This window comes from Lepus europaeus, chromosome 2 (assembly GCF_033115175.1).
Source record: "Lepus europaeus isolate LE1 chromosome 2, mLepTim1.pri, whole genome shotgun sequence".
NCBI lineage: Eukaryota > Metazoa > Chordata > Mammalia > Lagomorpha > Leporidae > Lepus > Lepus europaeus.
In genome coordinates this window covers 131,563,838-131,589,078 of record NC_084828.1, presented here as the reverse complement: position 1 = coordinate 131,589,078, position 25,241 = coordinate 131,563,838, and the positions used below count along the sequence as shown (strand labels likewise).

Sequence of the window (25,241 nt, the reverse complement as noted above, 5' to 3'; positions counted from 1 at the left end):
TGTAATATAGGATGGCTACACCTGCTTGTTTCATTTTATGTTATGATGAAATATCTTTTTCCATCTTTTCACTTTCAGTCTGCATGTATCTTTGTTAGTGAGGTGTGTTTCTTGTAGAGAACAATAGATGAGTCTTTTGTTTTTTTTTTTTAATCCAATCATCCATTCTTTATCTTTTTTTATTATTTACTTATTTGAAAAGTAGAGTTACAGACAGTGGGAGGGAGACAGAGAAAAAGGTCTTCCATCCACTGATTCATTCCCCAAATGGCTGCAACAGCTGTAGCTGAGCCAATTTGGAGTCAGGAGCCAGGACCTTCTTCTGGGTCTCCCACGTGGATGTAGGGGCCCAAGCTCTTAAACCATCTTCCATTGCTTTCCCAGGCCATAGAAGAGAGCTGGATTGGAAAAGGAATAGCTGGGATATAACCAGTGCCTATATAGAATGCTGATACTTCAGGTGGAAGATTAACCTACTGTGCCACATTGCCAGTCCCACTCTGTATCTTTTAATTGGAGAGTTGGCTCTGCCATCTTTCTGTAAGCATTCCTATTATTTACTTTGGATTTCCTTTGTGCTTTAATGGGAGAATTTCTACCTTCACATTCTTTCATAAAGATGACTATCTTTCTGTGCTTCTGTGCATAGCACATCCTTAAGAAGCATTGGTAAGGCTAGGCGAGCAGTGAGAAATTCTTTAAACTTCTGTTTGTTATGGAAGGTCTTTATTTCACCTTCATTCATAAATGAGAAGTTTGCAGGGTACAGTATTTTGGGTTGACAGTTTTTTTCTCCTAAGACTTGGACTATGTCTCTCCATTCTCTCCTAGCCCATAGCATTTCTGATGAGAAGTCAGCTGTGAGTTTAATTGGAGAGCTTATGAAGATAATCTGGCATTTCTCTCATGCACATTTTAGAATCTTTTATGTTTTACTATTGAAAGTCTGACTACAGTTTCATGGTGAAGATCTTTTCTGGTCATGTCTATGATGAGTTCTGCGTGCTTCCTGTACTTGACTGTCCCTTTCTTTCTCCAAATTAGGTAAGTTTTCTACTGTTATTTCTCTGAATAAACTTCTGATCCATTTTTTCTTTCTACACCTTCAGGAACTCCTATGACCCATATATTGGGTCGTTTCGTAGTATCTCATAATCTCCAAAACTTTTTAACTTTTCTAATTTCTTTTTCTTTTTTTGGTCTTACTGAGATGTTTCCAAATATTTGTCTTCTAGCTCAGATGTTCTTTTTTTTTTCTGCCTCACCAAGTCTGTTGTTAAGGCTTTCCACTATATTTTTCATTTGATGTGTTGAATTCTTCATTTCTAGTATTTCAGTTTGATTTATCTGTATAATCTCATTTTCACAGGAAAATTTTTTATCCATGTCATGTATGGATTTCTTTAACCCATGAATTTGTTTCTCATTGCTTTTCTGTAATCCTATGATCGTTCTTTTGAAATCCTTTTTGGAAATTTCATCAGTCTCTTCATCTTCACAATCTAATACTGAAATGTTGTTGTGTTCCTTTAGGGGAATCATGTTGTGTTCCTTGTTCTTGTTTCTTCTATTTCTACATTTGTTTTTAAACATTTGTGGAAACACTTTTTCGTTTTCTCCACTTATGGGTTTTGTCTTTGGACTTTCCCCCTGTGGCCTTGTGGAGTGTCTACTCCTTCAGTGAATACCTAGAGTCATGTGTTGAGTAAGGCTGGGGAACTCTGGTCAGTGCTCAAGGATGGGTTATGAATCCAGGGTGTCACCCAAATTGGGCTTAATAGGTCTCCTCTATTGTCAGCAGGGGAGAGGATATGATCACATCTTTTGGTGTACTCATAAATCATCTCATCTCATCCAAGGTGACCCATGCCCAGGGTTAGTTCACCGTGGGTACAATACTCACCCTCCCTGGTGCATGAACTTCACAAAGGATCTGTGCAGTCCTCCGTGTGAACATGGAACCCTCAGCAGTTATGCATCCCAAGCATTCAGGGAGCTTTGAGCCTCTGATACCAGACACAGTGGTTACTCAGAGACTCAGGTACACCCTACACCAATTTTGAAGTCATGGGTTTCCTACAGTCACAGTGCCCAAGGCTCCCACAGTCACAGGGTGTAGAAGATCTCTTCTCTGTCCCATAAGCTTGCCCTGTCCATAGATAGAGAAGATTCGTTTCCAGAGCCAGTTGCCTATGGGTGCTCCACCTTGGCAGTTTGAGCCACGGAGCCTGTGGTAGCTTGAGAGGATGGAATGTGGTGAGGGCAGACTGCAGCAGCTGGTGCCACTCTCAGAACCTGGCGTTTCCTACAGCCTCTGGCTGCGGGAGTCACGGATGGTGTCCCCACTCGCTGCTGTGTGTCTGCACTTTCCACACTGCTCCACTGTGTACTTCTTTCTGTAGAATTTCCTCTGCAAACTTCTCTCCAACTCTGCCTTGGGGATACACTTCCTCTGCTTTTTTTCTCCTTTCTTCCCCTGGTCAGAACCAGCTTGTCTTTTCCCTTTTAAGCTTTCTTGGCATCTCTAATGCTTTAAATTTTAAAAAAAATTTTTCTGATGTACTCTTGTTTATGACAACTTCTGAGCCATTCTCTTTGAAAGCTTTAAAAACTATTTCACAGGAATTTAACTATAGTATTTATTAGTGGTTCTAGTTTTAAGGATTCTTGGAAATCCATGATGCATTATGAAGAGCACTGTGGAATTGTTGATGTATCTGGGTGTTGTATGAATTTAGAACAGTATTTTGGAGGAAATTTTGTAGGATCATATTCCTTTTTTTAAAGATTATTTATTTATTTGACATTTGGGCCGTCCTCTACTGCTTTCCCAGGCCACAGCAGAAAGCTGGACTAGAAGAGGAGTAACCAGGACTAGAACCGGTGCCCATATGGGATGCTGGTGCTGCAGGCGGAGGGTTAACCAAGTACGCCACGGCGCCAGGATCATATTCTTGTATATGTCTTGTACATATATAACCATGATAACATTTGTAGGAAAATAACCTACTTAATGAAATGTGACTTGCTATTATAAAATTTCTACTGAAATAGTTAGCTAATTGCTCACTTTTTTCTGTTAGTGCTTGGTATAGAGTGCATTCTTTTGTTGTATGTTATCATTTAAGGCACATCTGTTGGAAAGAACACAATAAAACTATTAGTTATTTCTGTAAATTAGGAAAAAAAATTATAATTATTTTATCAGTTGAGATGGGTTTTGAAATACCAGCAATAATAGGGAGGATAGGTTGAAAACTAATGGCGTAGGAGCTTTATTTGAAGGAGCTTATTTGTTGAGATGGTTGGCTGTTTCATGAGTGTTATTTGACAGTGAAGTAGTTGGTTTCAGATGATTGAGTCATCTTCAAAATTAAGTTATTTGGAAGGAAGTTTCCTGAAAGGAATGGTGGTCTGAACACTTGCTGAAATCTTAAAAGAAATTTTAAAATGTAATTTTGTGTAAATAAATTGTCTAATATTAACACAAATTTAATTGTGAAGTTAAGGTTTACTGTGATGCTTGGGGAATTTATAACATTTGCAATTACCAGACCAGCATTAGAGAGTAACTGTCATCTATGCTCTAAAGCCATACAGATAATCATGTGTGTCAACCAGGGTTCTCTAGATCTTAAAAATGTGGCCAGAATGAAATCAATAAAATCAAAACATTGCTTCTTTGAAAAGATCAACATAATTAACAAGCTTTCAGCTGAACTTATTAAAAACAAAGGAGAAGGGGAGAAGGGAGGGAGGAGGAGAGGAGGGAAAAGGGACGTGAAGGGGAGGAGGAATAAATAACTAAATATAGAAATTAGATAGGAAATATAACTGGCAATTTTAGGAATTATGCAAGAGTACTATAGATAACTGTATGTGAAGAAATTGGAAAGCCTAATTGAAATGGACAACCTCTAGAAACAGAAACCTGCCAAGACTGAATCATGAAGACAGAAAATTGAATGAATAGTCCGAATCTTTGTAAGAAAGAAAATCCCAAGACCAGAAAGGAATTATGAAAGGGTATTATAGACAACTATATGCCAAGAAATTGGAAAGCCTAATTGAAATGAACAAACTCTAGAAACACAGAAACCTACCGTGACTGAATCATGGAGACAGAAAATTGAATGAATAGTCAGAATCTTCCCAAGAAAGAAAATTCCAGGACCAGATGGCTTCACTGGCAAATTCTTTCAAATATTTAAAGAATTAACACCAATCCTTCTCAAATTCCTCCCAGTAACAACTGCTTTTAACATCCATGAGTAACTTCCAGGATCCCTTTGAAGTCATGTTTGATTTTAAGAAACACAATAATGCAGGGAATCCGAGGCCTTTTGCTATTGTTGTTTATATATTTTTTAAACAAGCTTTTATAGTTAATTTATAATCTTTCCAAGTTAAATGTTTTTCACCAATCAAGGAATTATTTTTTCAATAAATAATGTTACCTAGTAACTCAATTGACAATCTGCGTTTAGGTTAACTCAGTAAATTAAGTACTAAGAGAGGATGCATCAAAGGATTTAAATTTGCTAATATTTCTCATCAGATGACTTCCTGGAGAAGGAAGATTTAACTTGAAATCTGAAAAATCCAAAAATGACAAAACCACATCTGTGCTTTCTAAGACTGTGTTAACAACCCTGGACCTTTGTACAGAAGCTACATATATTTACACTACACAAAATTTTGTGCAGTTTCCCAACATTCTTAGTTTCTCCCAAATTGTCTTTTGAATACGACAAAAGGGTATGTTTTATATCCTGGATAGCACATAAATGAAGTATAAAGCAGGAGGTGTGTTTCCAGAAAGTTTATGAGAGCAGGAGTCACTGTTTGGAATTCAGAGACATTCCTTTATTTATGTTGGACAAACTCTTTAATGTGAAAATTTTAGACTCTCTTGCCTCTTCTCCAACATTTGCTTCTGTGGCTTACTGCCCTTCCTTCCTCATAAATTCATTTCAAAGTTCTTTGTTCTCTTGACTTTTATGAAATCAGTCTCTTTCCCCTGCTTTCACTATCTCTTAAATTCAAATAGTCTTCAGAATTTTCTTTTGATCTCTTTTTTTGATTTTCACTTTTACATTAAGATAATTTCAGTTATCACCTATTTGTTTATGATTCTTAAAACTCTTTTTGCCTTAACTGCAGTTTTTTATTGATCATTGCTTGTTTACAAGTCTACAAATTTATTTATTTATTCATTTTTATTTGACAGATAGAGTTAGACGGTGAGAGAGAGAGAGAGACAGAGAGAAAGGTCTTCCTTCCATTAGTTCATCCCACAAGTGGCCGCTAAGGCCGGAGCTGCGCCGATCCGAAGCCAGGAGCCAGGTGCTTCTTCCTGGTCTCCCATGTGGGTGCAGGGGCCCAAGCACTTGGCCCATCCTCCACTGCCCTCCCGGGCCACAGCAGAGAGCTGGACTGGAAGAGGAGCAACTGGGACTAGAACCCGGTGCCCATATGGGATGGCTGCACCGCAGGTGGAGGATTAACCAATGAGCCATAGCGCTGGCCCCTACAAATCTTAAAGTTGAAAAATTCCCAAATTATACTTGCCTTGCTATAAACTAAAAATTTCCAATTTAGGGAGCATTTCAGATTTCAGAACATGGGTATTTTGATTAGAGGTTCTCAATCTATACTTTATAGTAAATTACTTTTATTTCAATCTATACTTTATAGTAAATTACTTTTATTTTTTTAATAAAGATTTATTTTATTTATTTGAATGCCAGAGTTACAGTTATATATAGAGAGATCTTCTACCTGCTGGTTCACTCCTCATATGGGCTGCTAATTTGTTTTTACATTCTTTATTGTGGGCACATCATACAAGAGTAAGTAAAAAATAAATTTAAAAAATTTGTTAATATAAAGAGAACAGATTTTATGCATTCCATAGGTACTGTTCCAAGAAGATAGCCACACTTCCTTCACTCACCTGTTCTCCTCCAATCCCCACTCTCTCCCTCCCCCTCTTACATGTAAATTTATATTGAACCAGAGTCTAAAAATTCTAAAAATTATGTAAAAATTTAAAACAAAAGTCTTTGTATTTTTTACTGTTATTGTTATTGAAAGTTCATTTCTCTGAAAATTGAATTAATAGATAGCTGTAGGAGGACTGAGAACTGTAGGAGGATGTTTGTTCTGTGGTTAAAACACAGAGCTTATAACAAGAACAAGGAAGACACTATGACGCCCCCGAATGAAAAAGACACCCCAATTCAAGATTATGAAGATGATGAGATAGAAGAAATGCAAGAAGCGGATCTCAAAAAATTGATAAGAACATTAAGAAGTTCTCAAAAACAAATTCTTGAACTACAGAAATCCTTAATGGACAAGATAGAAAATCTCTCTCGTGAAAGTGAAATATTAAGGAGGAATCAAAATGAAATGAAACAACTAGTGGAACAAGAAACTCTGATAGTGACTAGAAATCATAATGAAATGAAGAGTTCAATAGATCAAATGACAAACACATTAGAGAGCCTTAAAAACAGAATGGGCGAAGCAGAAGAGAGAATATCAGACTTAGAAGACAGAGAACAGGAAAGGAAACAGGCAAACCAAAGAAAAGAAGAAGAAATTAGAAATCTAAAAAATATTGTCGGGAATCTACAGGATACTATTAAAAAACCCAACATTCGGGTTCTAGGAGTTCCTGAAGGCATGGAGAGGGAGAAAGGATTAGAAGGCATTTTCAGTGAGATACTAGCAGAAAATTTCCCAGGTTTGGAGAAGGACAGAGGCATCTTAGTACAGGAAGCTTATAGAACCCCTAATAAACATGACCAAAAGAGATCCTCACCACGACACACTGTAATCAAACTCACCACAGTGAAACATAAAGAAAAGATCCTAAAATGTGCAAGAGAGAAACGCCAGATTACTCTCAGAGGATCTCCAATTAGACTCACAGCAGACTTCTCATCAGAAACCCTGCAAGCTAGAAGGGAATGGCGAGACATAGCCCAGGTACTAAGAGAGAAAAACTGCCAGCCCAGAATACTATATCCTGCAAAGCTCTCATTTGTGAATGAAGGTGAAATTAAGACTTTTCATAGCAAACCGAAACTGAAAGAATTTGTTGCCACTCATCCTGCCCGGCAAAAGATGCTTAAAGATGTGTTACACACAGAAACACAGAAACATGGTCACCAATATGAAAGAAGGTAAAGGAAGGAAACCTCACAGCAAAAGATCACAGGAAGCTCAATTTCTCTTTGACATAGAATTAAACTCTGATGCTCTGTTAAAGCAATGTGTTAAAGTAATCTATTATGTTCTCTTGATGTCTGTTAAATTCTAATTGTTCAAAAACAGCTGAATTTTTATTAAGAGCTATGGGTTATTTAAATATGTGCTTTTTTCAAAAATTTGAATAATCACCTTGTAACAATGATCAGATTTGGTCTATGTTATGTCATGATTTTAAGAAATCTTATTTCAACCAGATATTTTGGATTTTGAGCCTTCTTGGCATTCTTGACAGGCATTCAAAAAATCAAAGTTTCAAACAATCTGGTCTCTAAAATTTCCAGTAAATCCTGGACTTTGGTTTTTCCAGTTAGGGCCCAAATGAAAAAATCGAAGGGCCTATGTCTCTCATCTTATAGAGACACCAACTAATCAGTCTATTTGGAGTATATTAGAAGGACTGTCAAGATGTGATGTGGTACCAGACTTTAAGTTTCTATAATGGAAAATGCTATTAATACAAATGTTTGAGAATTAAAAAGTCTAATGATCTTGTGTTACTAGACATGATAGTTATCTTAATGAGAAAGCCCCAGAGGCCTAAAGGGTTAAATACTTGTAAAATCCTACAGGTGCTTTCAAAAATACTGTGAAGTAAGCAAGTGCCTCTTGTTGGTTGATGAGTTTATAATTTTAAACATGGCGACTTAAAGTCTTTTGTCATCCACAGTTATATATGATGTGCTGCTCATAAAACTAAAGCGTTGTTGGTTCTGTGTTTAGCTGTCCTCCTATAGGTTCCTATGGACTTTTTCCAGCCACTTTTATTGTATTCAGTACTTTGGGACGGCTCTGTAAACAGATGAAGCCAATAATGTATTAACAGTACCAACTGAGAGAAAGTATGGTTAACTGAGGTTACTAAAAAGAAAAAGCAATTCAAATCAATTGGCAATCTACAAAAAGAGTTAAAGATTTTAAAAGCTATTATTAAAAATGCTATATTGGTCTATTATGCTATATTATATGTGTGTACATATTGTATGTCCACATGGGGAAATTTTATTAAGAGTTTTATTTTAAATGGCTTATAGATAAGATTTTCTATAAATTTAAGCTGCTAAAATCAATCAAAGATACATTTTAATTTGAGTGACCTGAATCTGTGTATCATATGTTTTAAATGTGTTGGTAGAAAGAAACTAAAAACATTTTAGATGGTTGTGCTTAAGTTTACTGGTTAAACAAACTACACCATGTTAGATATTTAAGAGGTGTTTTCAAATACATGATGCTTAAAATTTATAGAAGGCATTGGACCTTCTGGTAAATGTTTTCTTAAGTTGTTATCTAATGGTTGAAATGGTTTGCTAAGTATTCATGTGATATTGCTATTGTCAGCAAGCGATCTAGGACTTGCTCCCTCATTTCTCTATTCTAAGCCCAACTTGTTCTTTCATTTTTCTATTCTCTTCAAGGTAGGAAACTAATTCTATTATGAAGGAATCTGTAGGACGCACAATATAATCTTTAGACCTTATAAAAGAGATGGCTAACATTTTTCTGTAATAGCATAGCCAAAATAAGAACTTAAATAATAATCTCATAGCTAGATTCACTTCGCCATCAGCGAAGTATACAGTAAGTAGAAAAAACCTCCCTTTCAGACCAAAGGGAAAGAAAGTTTTAAAGTGAGAATATAATTTTCCTCATGGGCATTGTCTACCTTAGAAAAACTACTACAGAACATGCCTGTGACTATAGACTTGTAGTTCAGGCCACCGAAGATTAGAGATGGGACTTGGGCACTCCCTTGACTTGCATCCTCTGGTCTGCTTTAACACAAACCAGGAGGAAAAGAAAGCTCGGCATCAGAAGCAATGGGTGGAAGGCCTATTAATGGCTGATCTGTACAGTGATCTGCCTCAAAGAGACCCAACAGGCCAGTCCACTGCAGTGGCTTTCAATGTGGTAAGCCTGGGCTTCAGCAGAAGTCAGCTTGTGAAGAGCCCTGGCAGCTCTGCCAAGAGTTGGATCACTGGAAATGGACCTGCCCTGGAGTCGAAGGATGCCCAGGTCAGAGCCACAGATCTTATTGGCTCTAAGCTGAAAAGCCCTTCACTCAGCCCAACTTCCAAAGTGACCACTGCAGCTGAGGGTATGGCCAAGTAGGGTCAGCAACATTGCAGGCAGAACTGTAAATTTCTTGTTAGAGATGCCACCTGCCTTTAGCTGGCCAGCTCTCCTCCCAGGCCAGCCAAGTAATGAAAGTCAACAGAGTGCCTTCCCCTAGGAGGTTCACACCTCCCTTAGGATATACCCCATGTGAAGAGATAGATAGGTCTGGGCCTCTGAATTTACAAGGCCTAAAGCCCACCAGATTATTATCAAGCCCCTTCTATCAGGTTCTATTTGCCTCTCAATCAGAAAAATTACTTGTAGCTTAGACAGCACCTTTCTTAGCTCCTCTAATAATGACTCTGTGCTTTGTTCTAGACCCTGTCTAGCACACTTGGGCCTCAGTCCTTCGTAATCATAACCTCTACTCTACCACCAATGGCTCTACTCCCAACCTGTGTGTACTGATGGTCCTCTTCCCCACTTAATGCTGTATAATTGTTCAAACCTGGTAAATGCCACTCTTAGGATCATTGGTTACTATCCTCACTCTGTCTTTTATGACCTTGTCTAAATATAATCAGAGTCGGCAAACTTGGAAGGCTTCCATAGCCTTGGCAACTCATGACAACAGCCTAGGATGGTTACTGGCGCCATAAACTAGAGTGTCAATTTGTTGGGTCAACAACAGGAGCCACTGTGCACTTGCTCCTCATGTGGGATCTCTGTCCTTAATGTGCTGTACATTTTGATTTAATGCTATAACTAGTACTCAAACAGTATGTTTCACTTTGTGTTTCTATGTGGGTGCTAACTGTTGAAATCTTTATACTAAATTGATCTTCTGTATATAAAGAGAATTGAAAATGAATCTTGATGCAAATGGAAGGGGAGAGGGAGCGGGAGAGGGGAGGGTTGCGGGTGGGAGGGAAGTTATGGGAGGGGGAAGCCATTGTAATCCATAAGCTGTACACTGGAAATTTATATTCATTAAATAAAAGTTAAAAAAAAAACAAAAAAAACACAGAGCTTAAGAGTCACTGTGAATTATGTGGGTGCCTGTGTTGACTAATCTAGGGTGTTTACCTATATGTCCAAATTTGTGTATATTCTTTCACTTTTGAAATAGAAACTTTAATTTTAAGATTGACTCACATGAATAATTACAAGCGAAGCTTTTTGGTATTATTGGAAATTCATATAGCAAATGATTTATTCTCAGGGACCAAGTACCATCTCTTATTACATCCTTGTCTTCCAGGTGATTTTACGAGATGCTGCTCTCCATAGGGATGCTCATGCTGTCGGCCACACAAGTCTACACCATCCTGACTGTCCAGCTCTTTGCATTCTTAAACCTCTTGCCTGTAGAAGCAGACATTTTAGCAGTAAGTATAGTAAGATTTATTAGTATCTCAAAAATTCCTTAAAGAAAAGCTTTAAGTAAGTCCTGAATGATGGAATTATATAAAGCTATTTATGTACAAACATAATTAAAAAATGAGCGCAGTTATTTGAAAGTAGGGTATTCTTTTTATTCATTCTTTTTATTGCTTACTATCTAATGTATGATCTAATGCAATGAGTACCTGATAAGTGATGTTGCTCTTGAGAGTGTGTGTGCATATGTGAGTGATTTTGTATTTGTGTTGAATCTTAGCATCTTTCTTGGCTTCTAGCATATCTCTAATGAATATAATTTCTCAAAATTATATCTGTTGGTAATATTTTTTAAAAAGATTTTATTTATTTATTTGACAGAGTTACAGACAGTGAGAGGGAGAGACAGAGAGAAAGGTCTTCCTTCCATTGGTTCACTTCCCAGATGGCCATAATGGCTGGAGCTGTGCCGATCTGAAGTTAGGAGCCAGATGTTTCTTCCTGGTCTCCCATGCAGGTGCAGGAGCCCAAGCACTTGGGCCATCTTCTACTGCTTTCCTAGGCCATAGCAGAGATCTGGATTGGAAGGAAGAGGGGCAGCCGTGACTAGAACCGGCGCCCATACGGGATGCCAGTGCCACAGGCGGAGGATTAACCTACTGTGCCATGGAGCTAGCCCCAATAATATTTTGATATACTCTATGAGATGTCCATAGAAAATTTCATTAGCATTGATAAGTCTGAAGACAAGCACAGTTGTCCTGTGTTTGATGGTGGATAGTAAAATTTTTAGAGATGATTGCTCTCACTAGGCTACTGTTTTATGATCTTTTACAATGGGGAATGTATAGATTTCCTCTTTTTCATTTCTGTGAAGGTAGAAAAAGAAGAACTAAGTGTGTATGTTTGTAGCATTCAGATCCGGCTGAAAAGCCCATGAGAGTATTTCAGGCATGGGAAGCCAAGACACTCTGGCAAAAACAACAACAACAACAACAACAAAAAAAAAAAACAACCTAAATGCAAGATCTCTGCGAGTGAGATCCCAATGGAAAGAACAGGTCATCAAAGAAGGAGGTACCTTTCTCTGAAGGGAGGAGAGAAGTTCCACTTTGACTATGACCTTGTCTAAATATGATAAGAGTTGGTGAATTCAAAAGGCTTCCATAGCTTTGGCAACTCATGACAAGAGCCTAGGGTGATTATTGATGCCATAAACAAGAATGTCAGTTTGTTAAGTCAACAACAGGAGTCACTGTGCACTTACTCCTCATGTAGGATCTCTGTCCTAAATGTGCTGTACATTGTGATTTAATGCTGTAACTAGTACTCAAACAGTATTTTTCACTGTGTGTTTCTGTGTGGGTGCAAACTGTTGAAATCTTTACTTAATATATACTAAATTGATCTTCTGTATATAAAGAGAATTGAAAATGAATCTTGATGTGAATGGAAGGGGAGAGGGAGCGGGAGAGGGGAGGGTTGCGGGTGGGAGGGAAGTTATGGGGGGGAAAAACCATTGTAATCTATAAGCTGTACTTTGGAAATTTATATTCATTAAATAAAAGTTAAAAAAAAACAAAAAAAAGAGGCCTCCGGACTTCTCTGGGGCCAGCAGCCGCCCGACTAGGGGCCCGGGGCCGTGGGCTCTGCCGACGACCATGGGCTCTGTGCCCAACCAGCAGTTTGCAGGTGGCTGCACCAAGGTGGCGGAGAAAGCGCCCGAGGAGGCGCTGGAGGACACAGCCCGGGCGGCGGAGGAGCCGCAGCGGCTGCACGGGGCTAGCATCTGTAAGTGGTTCAACGTGTGCATGGGGTTCAGCTTCCTGTCCATGACTGCCCTCGCTGGGGTTGCGCTCGAACCCCCGGTGGATGTCTGTGTGACCAGAGTAAGCTGCACATGGAGGGCTTCCGGAGCCTGAAGGAGGGTGAAGCAGTGGAATTCACCTTCAAGAAGTCCGCCAAGGGCCTGGAATCCATCCGGGCCTGGTGGGGTGTTCTGTATTGGCAGCGAGAGGCGGCCAAAGGGGAAGAGCATGCAAAAGCACAGATCTAAAGGAGACAGGTGCTACAACTGTGGAGGTCTAGACCATCATGCCAAAGAGTGCAAGCTGCCACCCCAACCCAAGAAGTGCCACTTCTGCCAGAGTATCAGCCATATGGTGGCCTCGTGCCCCCTGAAGGCCCAGCAGGCCCCCAGCTCCCAGGGAAAGCCAGCCTACTTCCGGGAGGATGAAGAGGAGAGCCACAGCCCTGCCATGCTCCCGAGGCCCAGAATTGAGCCGCAGTGGGTGGGGGCTGGTTTTTTGGCTATCGGGAAGTTTCAAGGAGCAGGCATCAACTGCAGAGTGCAGAAAGTGGGGCAGAGTGGGTTGGGGGGAGCTGGCATTGCCACGTATCCCAGGCTGGGGTTCACAGCATCACCCCTTTGTCCCTCTTGCCGGGAGGAAGGAGTGAGGCAGGGAATTCCAACCATGCAGTATCCAAATGCAATTAAGGGGTTTGGGGAGATATCACCCTGTAACCTGCATGCTTTATCTGAGGCCCCGCATGCCAAATCTCTAGCTTTGGAAAGTCACCTGGATGGGGGAAGTTTTCCTTTGAAGGAAGGATATGGAATAATACTTCCCTAGCCAGGGTGAGAAGATGGTTGTGGGACCAGATTCCTGGACCCAACCCCCAAACCACTACGTCCTGTGGGAGGGACTCTCGGGAGTAAGGCAGGGTTTTCCACATCTTGTTTCCTCATAACTCGATCCTGGGACAGGGTGCTGGGATCTGTCCCAAGCAGTGGGTTGTGACGATCAGCCAAAAGGGTGGCTAGGGGAACAGTCACAGACCCGTTGCTCCTGAGCTCATTCCTGACCCCATTCTGGGCCAATGCGATTGGTTTATTTGCTCCCTTGGATAACTACACCTTGGGTCCCACTTTCTCCAGGATGCCAACTGCACTAACTATGTGTGAACGACGTATCTTGTGCATTTGAACTTTTTTTTTTTTTAATATAAATAGTCTGGGTTTGTATTTTTGTATATTTTAATCAAAGGCCCTCATTCCTGCACTGTGTTCTCACGTACATGAGCAATCTCAGGGATAAGTCCGCAGCAGCTCCAGGTCTGCACAGCAGGAAGGCTTGTTGTTTTTATCACCATGGAGAACAACTATTTGGAGTGCACAGCCTATTGAACTACCTCATTTTGCCATCTGGAGCTGGCTTTTTTGCCACAGTGTCCTCTTGAAACCCCCTCCACCTTGAAAACGTTTCAGGGAGATGAAGCGTTAATGGGGTTGCCCCTTGATTGAGCGCCTCCTCCCGGAAGATTGAAAATTAGTCTGGACAGGAAAAGATGGTGCAGAGAAGTCAGACAGGCCACGCCAGGTGAAAGGCCCAGAGAGGAAGCCATGGTCAGGGTTGCCTGATCCTAGGACGCAGGTCTTTTGCTTCACTTAACAGAGCCATCCTTCACCAACCAGATTTAGGCGAGGCCCACTATGCACAACAGGGTGTGTATGTGTGTGTGTGTGTGTGCACATGCGTGTGTGAAAAATGGGAGCTGGTAAGGATGAGTTGAAGACCAATACCCCTGCACCCATCTTGTGCTGTCCAGGGGTGAACATGAAGCAAGGACTAAAAAAATCCTTAGCCTTCCCAAATTCTTGGCTTCCAGGGAGACCCATAAGTGAGGGCCTTGGTGGTGGTGTCCTGAGCCAGTGTCCTGCCCTGTGACTGTAGTGATTACTGTGTCATGGTAACTAAAGGAGAAGAGGGTTTCATGTACATGCTGAGAGATCACTGCAACCTACCTCACTGTGTTGAAATGGGACAAATGCAATAGAACGCATTGGGCGATGTGTGTCTGGTCCTGGGTTCCTGTCTCCCCCAAATGCTGCCCCCCTTCAGTTATTGTATTGTCTGGGCTTTGTAGGTCTTCACTGTGTCTTTGAGTTGGTGATTGCTAGGTGGCCTAGTTTGTGTAAATATAATGTGTTGGTCTTTCTCCATGTTCTTTTGGGGTTTTATTGTTTACAAACTTCTCTTTGTATTGAGAGAAAAATAGCCCAAGCATCTTTGACAGAAGGTTCTGCACCAGGCAGAAGGATCTGAAACACAGGAGGCTCTGTTCTTGAAGCGGGGATCTTAAACTGTCTTTGGTGTTCCCCTTCCCCTATCCTATTCTGGATCTCTGTCCTTAAAATTTGACTCCTAACCTACCCTCTTCTCCATCCCCCACCCACACGTAAATTGAATCCTGGGTGTCTCCACACATCTAAAGGATTCATGCAAAAATCCTGAACAAAATAGGAAGCTCCGCCCCTTGTTCCCAACCTCCCGAGTCAAGACCATTTCCTGATAGGACTCATGCCAAAGACTTAAGACAATGATGCATTTGGATGGGTCAGACCTCAATTTATTGAAAAATAGAGAAGCTACTGGGCACCTTCTGTGTAGAAAAGGGGTTTGGAGACCAAGAAGGGGACTATGAATGTACATCCAAGTCACTCAGGAACTTTTATGCAGGTGCAAGACACTTAGGTCAAAGTGGCCATAAGGTTGTTTGATAGGAGACGGACGAATGTAACTCCATGTTTACTGCTAGAAACCAAAGCTTTGTGTGAAATCTTGAATTTATAGGCGGAAGGGAGGGAGGGTAGGAAAGCTTGTGTCTGTTCTTTGGCTGACACCCCCCCCCCCCCATTCCTGAACTGCAGAGAATAAGCCCCCTTGGGTTTGGTGACCCCATCACTGGGGAGTGTGTATTTGAAGGTTGATTTTTGCTGTACTGGGTTCCTCCATTCCCATTTTCTAATTGCTTTGTAACACATATGCTGACTCTCCCCATCCCTTCTCCTTTCCCTGGGGAAATACAATGAATAAATCAAGACTTATTGATACTGGAAAAAAAAAGAGAGAGAGAGAGAGAGAGAACATATTAAAATAAAAAAAAAGTGTGTGTGTGTGTTAGAGAGAGATACTTGTACTCTAGGTCTGTGCTAAGGATGTATTGTTTTTGGTTTTCTGAGTACAACTGATTTGCTTAAAGGTACTTGATGAGAAATAGAAGGGCAAGAGTGGTTGCTGACCAAAGTTTGATGTGGTCCTCAGCTGTGCTTTGGCATAGTATTGTGGCACATTTCCGAAAGATTTCAGACTCATTTGAGGACTTGGGAGAGTCAGGCTGGTTTCTCTAACAGCTTTTGAAAGCAGAGTAGCTCAGAGTAGTCCCTGTGACATTTATTATCCTCTGTCACCTTCAGTAGGGAACTGCTTATTTTTTTTCTTGCATATCATCTGGATCTTTTTGAAGTGGAGTGAACGTAGAACTTTTAAGAACTGAATCTATTGCTGTTTAATCTGTTCTCTACATTAGTTCCCAAAGTCCTTGGGATATTCTTTTTATTTTTTAAAAACTTTTTAAAAGATTTTATTTATTTATTTGAGAGGTAGAGTTACAGTGAGAGGGAGAGACAGACAGAAATGTATTCCTTCCACTGGTTCACTGCCCAAATGGCCACAATGGCTGGAGCTGCGCCGATCTAAAGCCAGGAGCTTCTTCCCAGTTTCCCAAGTGGGTGTGGGGGCCCAAGCACTTGGGCCATCTTCTACTGCTTTTCCAGGCCATAGCAGAGAGCTGGATTGGAAGAGGAACAGTTGGGACTAGAACTGGTGCCCACATGGGATGCTGGTGCCACAGGTGGAGGATTAACCTACAGTGCCGCAGCGCCAGCTTCTGGAATATTCTTGATATGACATTTGAAATGAGTTAGAGGATTTATGGGTGGATCAGGAGATGATGAAGTTTTTCTTGTCTCCTGTGTTTTCTTTGATTTTGTCTCTGTGTTTATGTTATTTCTAATGTTTGTCACTCCTTTTTGTTTTTATTTCGTATGTATCTAAGGTGAATTGTTATTCCTAGTCCAATTGTGTGATGAGTCAAATTATTTTCTGTAGATTGCTTTGAGAACTTAGCAGTTATGTGGTTATGATAAAATTACTTAGCTGCTTTAAGTGCTTCAGTTTCTTTATTTGTAAACTAGAGTGTTGTGGAGGTAATTAAAGAAGATAAACTTCATGGAGTAATATCTAACATAGTAAATGCTATGTATGTCATTTTTATAGTCATTATAATTATCATTCTGATTATCTTCCAGTTACTCCTTCAGGATGATCTGAGACATTCAAGCTTTATTTATTTATTTGAAAGAGTTACAGAGAGAGAGAGACACACACACACACACAGAGATCTTCCATCCACTGGGTCACTCCAAAATAGCCACAACGGCTAGGGCTGGGCCAGACCAAAGCCAGGAGCTTCTTCCAGGTGGCAGGGCCCCAAGCACTTGGGCCATCTTCCCTTGCTTTTCCCAGGCCATTAGCAGAGATATGCATGGGAAATGGAACAGTTGGGACATGAACTGGTGCCCATATAGGATGCCAGCATTGCCTACTATGCCACATTGCCAGCCCCAAGCTGTATTTTTGAATGTAGAGACAAAACAAAATGTTAGGTTTAGAAAAACAATCAGTTGTTTTTGCTAATGGTGTTCCTTGTGCCTCATGCAGTAAGTGTTGGTTGCTGACTTCATCCAGTGAAGAAACCATCAGCATGGGAGCTGTTTAAATCTGGTGTGTAGGCTGAGACCAAAGAAAGAATACTTACAAGTATGCAGAGGTGGCTGGAGGGAAGTGGTTGTAAGGGCATGTAACTGGTAAAACAGGGAACTAAAAATTAAGACAGAGGAACTGGATATGATACAGTCATTCAAAGGAAGTGAGTCAAACTGTAGAAAATATTAGATCTTCCTTTTTTTTCCTATTTATTTATTTATTTTTATTTGACAGATAGAATTATAGACAGTGAGAGAGAGACAGAGAGAAAGGTCTTCCCTCCTTTGGCTCACCACCCAAATGGCCGCTACAGCCAGAGCTATGCTGATCCGAAGCCAGGAGCCAGGTGCTTCCTCCTGGTCTCCCATGTGGGCTCAGGGCCCAAGCACTTGGCCATCCTCCACTGCCTTCCCGGGCCACAGCAGAGAGCTGGACTGGAAGAGGAGCAACCGGGACTAGAACTCGGCACCCACGTGGGATGCTGGCACCGCAGGCGGAGGATTAATGAAGTGAGCCATGGCGCCAGCCCCAGCTCTTCCTTTTAATTGGCTAGGAGCATCCCTGAAATCTGAGCTTGCAGTCATACAGATTTAAATACATTGGACATCAGGTTGATTCTAGTTATATATCTCTCATTTTTCTTTAAAGATTTATTTATTTGAAAGTCAGAGTTACACAGAGAGGAGAGGCAGAGAGAGAGAGAGAAGTCTTCCATCTGATGGATCACTCCCCAATTGGCCACAACGGCCGGAGTTGGGCCGATCTGAAGCCAGGAGCCAGGAGCTTCTTCCGGGTCTCCCATGCAGGTGCAGAGGCCCAAGGGCTTGGGCTGTCTTCTGCTGCTTTCCCAGGCCATAAACAGAGAGCTGGATCAGAAGAAGAGCAGCCAGGACATGAACTGGCCCCCATATGGGATGTTGGTGCCACAAGTGGAGGCTTAGCCTTCTACACCACAGCACTGGCTTCTATATGTTTCATTTTTAGGTTTCTTTTTCCTTGACCATTGAATTCTCCCACTTCACCGTTAATTCCCCACCAACAGTATTTATGGCACTGATTGGAGATGCTACTATAGTATGTTGCTAACCAATCAGTAAACTTTGTAGATTGTGAGTACCTGGAAGGCAGGATTGTGTCTCATTAGTAAACTTTCTGTTCCTGCTGCCTATTGTCAGTACACAATAAAAATTCAGGAAATGTTGGAACACATCAGTAGTCTTCCTCTAAGGGACTGTAAAAAGTTTCTTGATACTTTTTATTTATTTATTTATTTGAAAGGTAGAGTAACAGAGAGAGTGAGTGCCAGAGAGATCTTCCCTCTGCTGGTTCACTCCCCAAATGACTGGAACTGCCTGGGCTGAACCAGGTCTAAGCCAGTAGCCAAGAGCTTTATCTGGATCTCCCGCATGTGCAGCAGGGGCCTAAGCACTTGTGTCATGTTCTACCATTTTCTCAGGCCATTAAAAGGGAGCTGAATCAGAAGTGGAACAGCCAGGACTCAAACTGGCTCCCATAGAGGATGCTGGCATCACAAGTGGCAGCCTTACTCACTACGCCACAATGTTACCCCTCTTGATACTTAGGATTACTGTTTTCATTTCTTATTTCATTGTTTCTCTTTTCTTTGACCTCAAAAGAAATGTGACATCATTAATTATGTAGGCTTATTTCTAGAAACATGGACTTTTGGAATTGGCAGGAGCATTGCACTTAAACCAGATCAGTGGAGAATATTCTAAGGCCAGTAGGCATAAGGGACTGGTTATCTGGAAGTTCTGCCTTTGGTCTTAGTTTCATAGGACAAGTAACCCAGTTACTTGTCTGGTTCCTAGTCTAGACTAGGCTGGTTCCTAGTCTGTTTTTTGATTCAGTTGTCTGGATTTTTCATGGACAATTGGTTACTTGGTGGTGGTTTGAGGGTTAGTGAGCTGAATAGCAGAGAAACACCTAGTGGGTGGAGTATGAATGGTTTGCATTATATAGCATGGTAGTCAAGTGCTCCAGCAATGAAGTTGAAATCTGAGTTGAATTCCAGTTCCACCAAAAGTTGTATGACTTTTAGAAAATTATCTAACATCTCAAGTATCTATTTTGAAAACAAAAGTGTGTGAAAGACAGAATAAGGCAGTGAGTTAAGACCTAGGGTGCTGTAGATGGTGTTGTGGCAAAGCAGGTTAAGCTGCCTCTGGCAATGCCAGCATCACATATGGGCACCAGTCCAAAACCTGGATGCTCCACGGATGATCCAGATCCCTGCTGATGTCCCTGGAAAGTCAACTGAAGATGGCCCACGTGCTTGAATCCCTGCACCCACGTAGGAGACCTGGAAGAATCTGTGGGCTACTGGCTTTGGCCTGGCATAGCTGTGGCCATTGCAGCTTTCTGGGGAGTGAACCAGTGGATAGAAGATCACTGTTTATCTCTCTCTCTGTGACTCTGCCTTTCAAATAAATATATATCTTAAAATAAAATAAAAAAAGAACCAGAGTGCTGGTGCAAGGCGCTTAGGTTAAGAATCTTGCCCCCCCCCCGAAACCTTTTATTTAATGAATACAAACTGCATGCTTTTCATAAATATAACTGTAGGAATATAGTGATTCTTCCCACCGTACCCTCCCTCCCACCTACACTCCCAGCCCTCTTCTTCCTCCCTCTCCTATTCTCATTCTTTTATTTTATGAAGATCTATTTTTAATTAACTTTATACACATATGAATAAACAAAGTAAAGAGTTCAACAAATTGTGTGAAAAAGGGAACAGTGCTGTGGCACAGAGGGTTAAAGCCCCAGCCTGAAGCACCGGCATCCCATATGGGTGCCGGTTCTAATCCCAGCTGCTCTTCTTCCCATCCAGCTCTCTGCTGTGGCCTGGGAAAGTGGTAGGCCCCTGCACCCACATGTGGGACCTGGAGGAAGCTCCTGGCTTCCGGCTTCGGGTCGACACAGCTCCGGCCATTGTGGCCATCTGGGGAGTGAGCCAGTGGATGGAAGACCTCTCTCTAATCTGTCTCTACCTCTCTCTATAACTCTGTCTTTCAAATAAATAAAATAAATCTTTAAAAAAAAAGAAATTGTATGAAAAAAACCTGTTGCTCAACAGTTGAGACAAGGGCTGTTCAAAGTCATTGTATCTTGAAGTATTAATTCACTTCTATTGATTGCTTTTTAGGTGCTGTATTAGTTATCAGAGATCAGGGAGAACATATGGTATTTGTCCTTTTGGGACTGGCTTATTTCACTAAGTATGATGTTTTCCAGATTCACCCATTTTGTTGCAAATGACAGGATTTCATTTTATTTTACCACTGTGCAGTATTCCATGGTGTACATATCCTATAATTTTTTATGCAGTCTTCAGTTGATAGGCATTTGGGTTGATTCCATGTCTTAGCTGTTGTGAATTGAGCCACAATAAACATGGAGGTACAGATAACTCTTTCATATGCTGATTCATTTCCCTTGGGTAAATACCCAGGAGTGGGATGGCTGGGTCATATGGTAGGTTTATATTCATATTTCTGAGGTATCTCCAAACTGTCTTCCATAGTGGCTTTACCAGTTTACATTTCCACCAACAGTGGATTAGGGTACCTTTTTGATTTGCATTATCCTGATGGCTTGTGAACCTGAATTTTTTTTTTTTTTTTTTTTTTTTTTTTTGGGACAGGCAGAGTTAGACAGTGAGAGAAAGACAGAGAGAAAGGTCTTCCTTCCATTGGTTCACTCCCCTAATGGCCGGTACGGCTGGCGCTGTGCTGATCTGAAGCCAGGAGCCAGGTGCTTCCTCCTGGTCTCCCATATGGGTGCAGGGCCCAAAAACTTGGGCCATCCTCCACTGCTTTCCCAGGCCACAGCAGAGAGCTGGACTGGAAGAGGAGCAACCAGGACAGAACCGGCGCCCCAGCCAGGACTAGAACCCGTGGTGCTGGCGCCACAGGTGGAGGATTAACCTAGTGAGCCACAGTGCTGGCTGATGCTGAACATTTTTTCATATGTCTTTGGCCATTTGGATTTCCTCTTTTGAAAAATGTCTGTTAACATCCTTTGCCCATTTCTTATCTGGGTTGTTTGTTTTGTTGTTGTTGAGTTTCTTGGTCTCTTTGTATATTTTGGTTTTTAATCCTTTATCAGTTGCATTGTTTGCACATAATTTTTCACATTCTATCAACTGCTTCTTCACTTTCCTAAGTGTTTCTTTTGCAGTGCAGAAGTTTCTCAATTTGATGAAATCCCATTTGTGAATGTTGGCTTTGATTGCTTGTGCCTATGGGGTGTTTTCCAAGAACTCTTTGCCTGTGTCAATTTCTTACAAAGTTTCCCCAATATTCTCTAATAATTTGATGGTAGTGGATTATAGATTTAGGTCTTTAATACATTTTGAAAGTTTTTTTTTTTGTGTGTGTGTAAGGTGTAAGTTAGGGGTCTTTCTTCATACTTCTGCATGTGGAAATCCAGTTTTCCCAGAACCATTTGTTGAAGAGACTGTCCTTGCTCCAGGGATTGGTTTTAGGTCCTTTTTCAAATGTAAGTTGGTAGTAGATGCTTGGATTGATTTTTGGTGCTTCTATTCTGTTCCACTTCTATTCTGTTCCACTGGTCTAGCCGTCTAGTACCAGGCCATTTTGATTATAACTGCCTTGTAGTATTTCTTGAAATAAGGTATTGTGATGCCTCCAGCTTTGTATCTTTTGTATAAGATTACTTTAGCTATTCAGGTCTCCCATAAGTTATTTTTTTTTTTGAAAGTCAGAGTTACATATATAGAGAAGGAGAGGCAGACACACACACACACACAGAGAGAGAGAGAGAGAGAGAGAGAGAGAGAAAGAGAGCCATCCGCTGGTTCACTCCCCCTCCCCAGATGGCTGCAATGGCTGGTGCTGCGCTGATCCAAAGCCAGGAGCCAGGAGCTTCTTCTGGGTCTCCCACGTAGGTATAGGAGCCCAAGGATTGGGCCATCTTTTACTGCTTTCCCAGGCTGTAGCACAGAGCTGGTTGGGAAGTGGAGCAGCCAGGACTTGAACCGGTGCCCATATGGGATGCCGACACAGCAGGCGGTGGCTTAACCCATTACTCCATAGCACTAGCCCCCCTCCCATAAGTTTTAATATGTTGTATTGCTGTATTCATTCTTTTCCAGAAATTTTTTCGAATCTCTTTTTTCTATGACCCCACTGTTCATTCAGAAGCATGTTGGTCAGTCTCCATTTGTTTATATATGTTTTAGAGATTCTTGTGTTGTTGAAATCCAGCTTCATTCCATTGTGGTCAGAGAATATACATGGTATGATTTTAATTTTTTTGAATTTGCTGAGACTTGCTCTATGGCCTAGCTTGTAGTCTATCATAGAGAAGTCCCATGCACTGGTGAGAAGAATGTGTATTCTGCATCTGTAGGATGAAAAGTTCTGTAGATATCCATTAATAACTGCGTTGTTTCCTTGCTGATTTTCTGTCTGGTTGATCTGTCCATTGCTGAAAGTGGAGTATTGAAGTCCCCCATTACTATTGTGTTGGGGTCTATGTCTCCCTTTAGATCCTTTCACATTTCTTTTCAATGGCCAGGTACCCTGTACTTAGGTGCATATGCGTTCATAATAGTCACCTCTTCCTGTTGAATTCATTCTGTATTCATTACATAGTTCCCTTCTTTGTCTTAGCAGTTTTTGTGTTAAACTATGTTTTGTCTAATATTAGGATGTCTCTTTTTTGGTTTCTGTTCACATGGAGTATCTTTCTCTCTCCTTTAGCTTTTTGTCTGCCTTTTTCTTTTTCTTTTTTTTTTTTTTGACAGGCAGAGTGGACAGTGAGAGAGAGAGACAGAGAGAAAGGTCTTCCTTTGCTGTTGGTTCACCCTCCAATGGCCGCTGCAGCCGGCATGCTGCGGCCGGCACACCGTGCTGATCCAATGGCAGGACACTAGGGCTGGGTTGTTGGGGAGGGAGAAAAATGTGCCCCCCCTTCCCCCCTCTAGGTTGGCAGGTATACTGTCCCCCACTGGACCCAATGGCAGGAGTCAGGTGCTTATCCTGGTCTCCCATGGGGTGCAAGGCCCAAGGACTTGGGCCATCCTCCACTGCACTCCTGGGCCACAGCAGAGAGCTGGCCTGGAAGAGGGGCAACTGGGACAGAATCCGGCACCCCGACCGGGACTAGAACCCGGTGTGCTGGTGCCGCAAGGCGGAGGATTAGCCTGTTGAGCCACGGCGCTGGCTAGTCTGCCTTTGTCTTTGTTGTTTCTTGTAGGCAGTAAATAGATGGGTTTTGTTTTTTAATCTATTCAGCCAGTCTGTGTCTTTTAACTGGAGAGTTGAGGCCATTTACATTCAAGCTGACTCTTGGTAAATAACAACTTGGCCTTAGCATTTTTCCATAAATATCCCTATTGTTTACTTTGGATTTCCTTTGTATTTTTATGGGAATTTTCTGCTTCAGTTTACTTCATAGAGATGTCCATGTTTCTGTGTGTAGCATATCCTTAAGTATCTTTTGTAAGCTGAACAAGTGTTGACACATTGTTTCAGTTTCTGTTTATTATGGAAGGTCTTTATTTCACTTTTGTTCATAAATGAAAGCTTTGCAGGGTGTAGTATTCTGAGTTGACAGTTTTTTTTTTTGTTGTTTGTTTTTGTTTTTGTGTTTTGCTGAAGACTTGGAATGTATTTCACCAATCTCTCCTAGCATGTAGGGTTTCTGATGAGAAGTCAGCTGTGAGTCTAATTGGAGATCCTCTTAATGTAATCTGACATGCAATTTTAGAATCTTTTCTTCATGTTTTATTGTGGAGAGTTTTACTACAATGAGTCATGGTGAAGATCTACTCTGGTCATGTCTATTAGGAGTTCTGTATGTTTCCTGTACTTGGATGTCCCTTTCTTTCTCCACGTTAGGGAAGTTTTCTGTAATTATTTCACTAAAAGGGCCTTGTAATCCATTCTGTGTTTCCATGCTTTCAGCAACTTCTAAAACCCATATGTTGGGTCATTTGATGGTATCCCATTAATCTCTGGCAGTGTTTTTAGGTTTTTAGTTTACTAGTTTCTGTTTTTTTTTTTTTTCTGACTTTAAAATTTCTAGAGATTTGTCTTCTAACTTGGATATTCTTTCTTCTGCCTCACTGAGTCTGTTCTTGTGGCTTTTCACAGTATTTTTTATTTGTTCTGTTAACTACCCAAAGTCCCAGTGACACATTGTGCTCTCATATTCAGCCACATTGTGTTCACAGTCCCAGTGCACGAGGCTCCCACAGTCATGAGCTCCCAGTCCCCTGTCAATTCTCCCAGCCAGACTCAGGCATCTTGTCTCATCTGGTTGGTAGATACACAGACACATGCTGGTGCTGCTGTTGTGTATGTCCAAATGGCCTCTCTCACATAGTTACAGGACACTAGGGCTGGGTTGTTGGGGAGGGAGAAAAATGTGCCCCCCCTTCCCCCCTCTAGGTTGGCAGGTATACTGTCCCCCACTGGACCCAAAGCCAGCCTCCTGCCAGGCTCTTCCTGCAGTGGCTGGGGCTGCTGCTGTCTGATCTCACCTCACTGCAAAGCTGATGCTAAGGCTCTTGGCTGCTGGGGTCCTGAGCTGTGCACATCCACACCCTCCACGTGGGTCCACAGTGTCCCTCTAATTTATGTGGAGTTTCCTCTGCCATTTTCTCCCTAACTCTTTCCTGAGACTGTGCTCTCTCCACTTTTCTGAATTGTCATCTCCTAGACTAGAGCTGTAAATGGCCTCCCCATTCTGCCATCTTGACTCTCTCTGAATCTTTTTATTTTTTTTTAAAGATTTATTTATTTATTTGAAAGAGTTACACAGAGGAGAGGCAGAGAGAGAGAGAGAGAGGTCTTCCATCCGATGGTTCACTCCCCAGATGGTCACAACGGCTGGAGCTGTGCCGATCCAAAGCCAGGAGCCAGG

General features: G+C 41.4%; 1 protein-coding gene and 1 pseudogene across 3 annotated transcripts in view; both read left to right on the top strand.

Moving 5' to 3' along the window:
* The window catches only part of RNF13 (ring finger protein 13), a 175,266-nt gene that overhangs the window by 18,307 nt on the left and 131,718 nt on the right, over positions 1–25,241 (top strand). For all 3 annotated transcript variants that reach the window (XM_062213171.1, XM_062213168.1, XM_062213165.1), the window contains exon 2: positions 10,598–10,724. In XM_062213171.1, the coding sequence (XP_062069155.1) occupies positions 10,611–10,724 (114 nt within the window). In that variant the 5' untranslated portion in view covers positions 10,598–10,610. The remainder of the gene's footprint in view (positions 1–10,597; positions 10,725–25,241) is intronic.
* Positions 12,378–13,349, top strand: LOC133777257 (protein lin-28 homolog A-like; annotated as a pseudogene).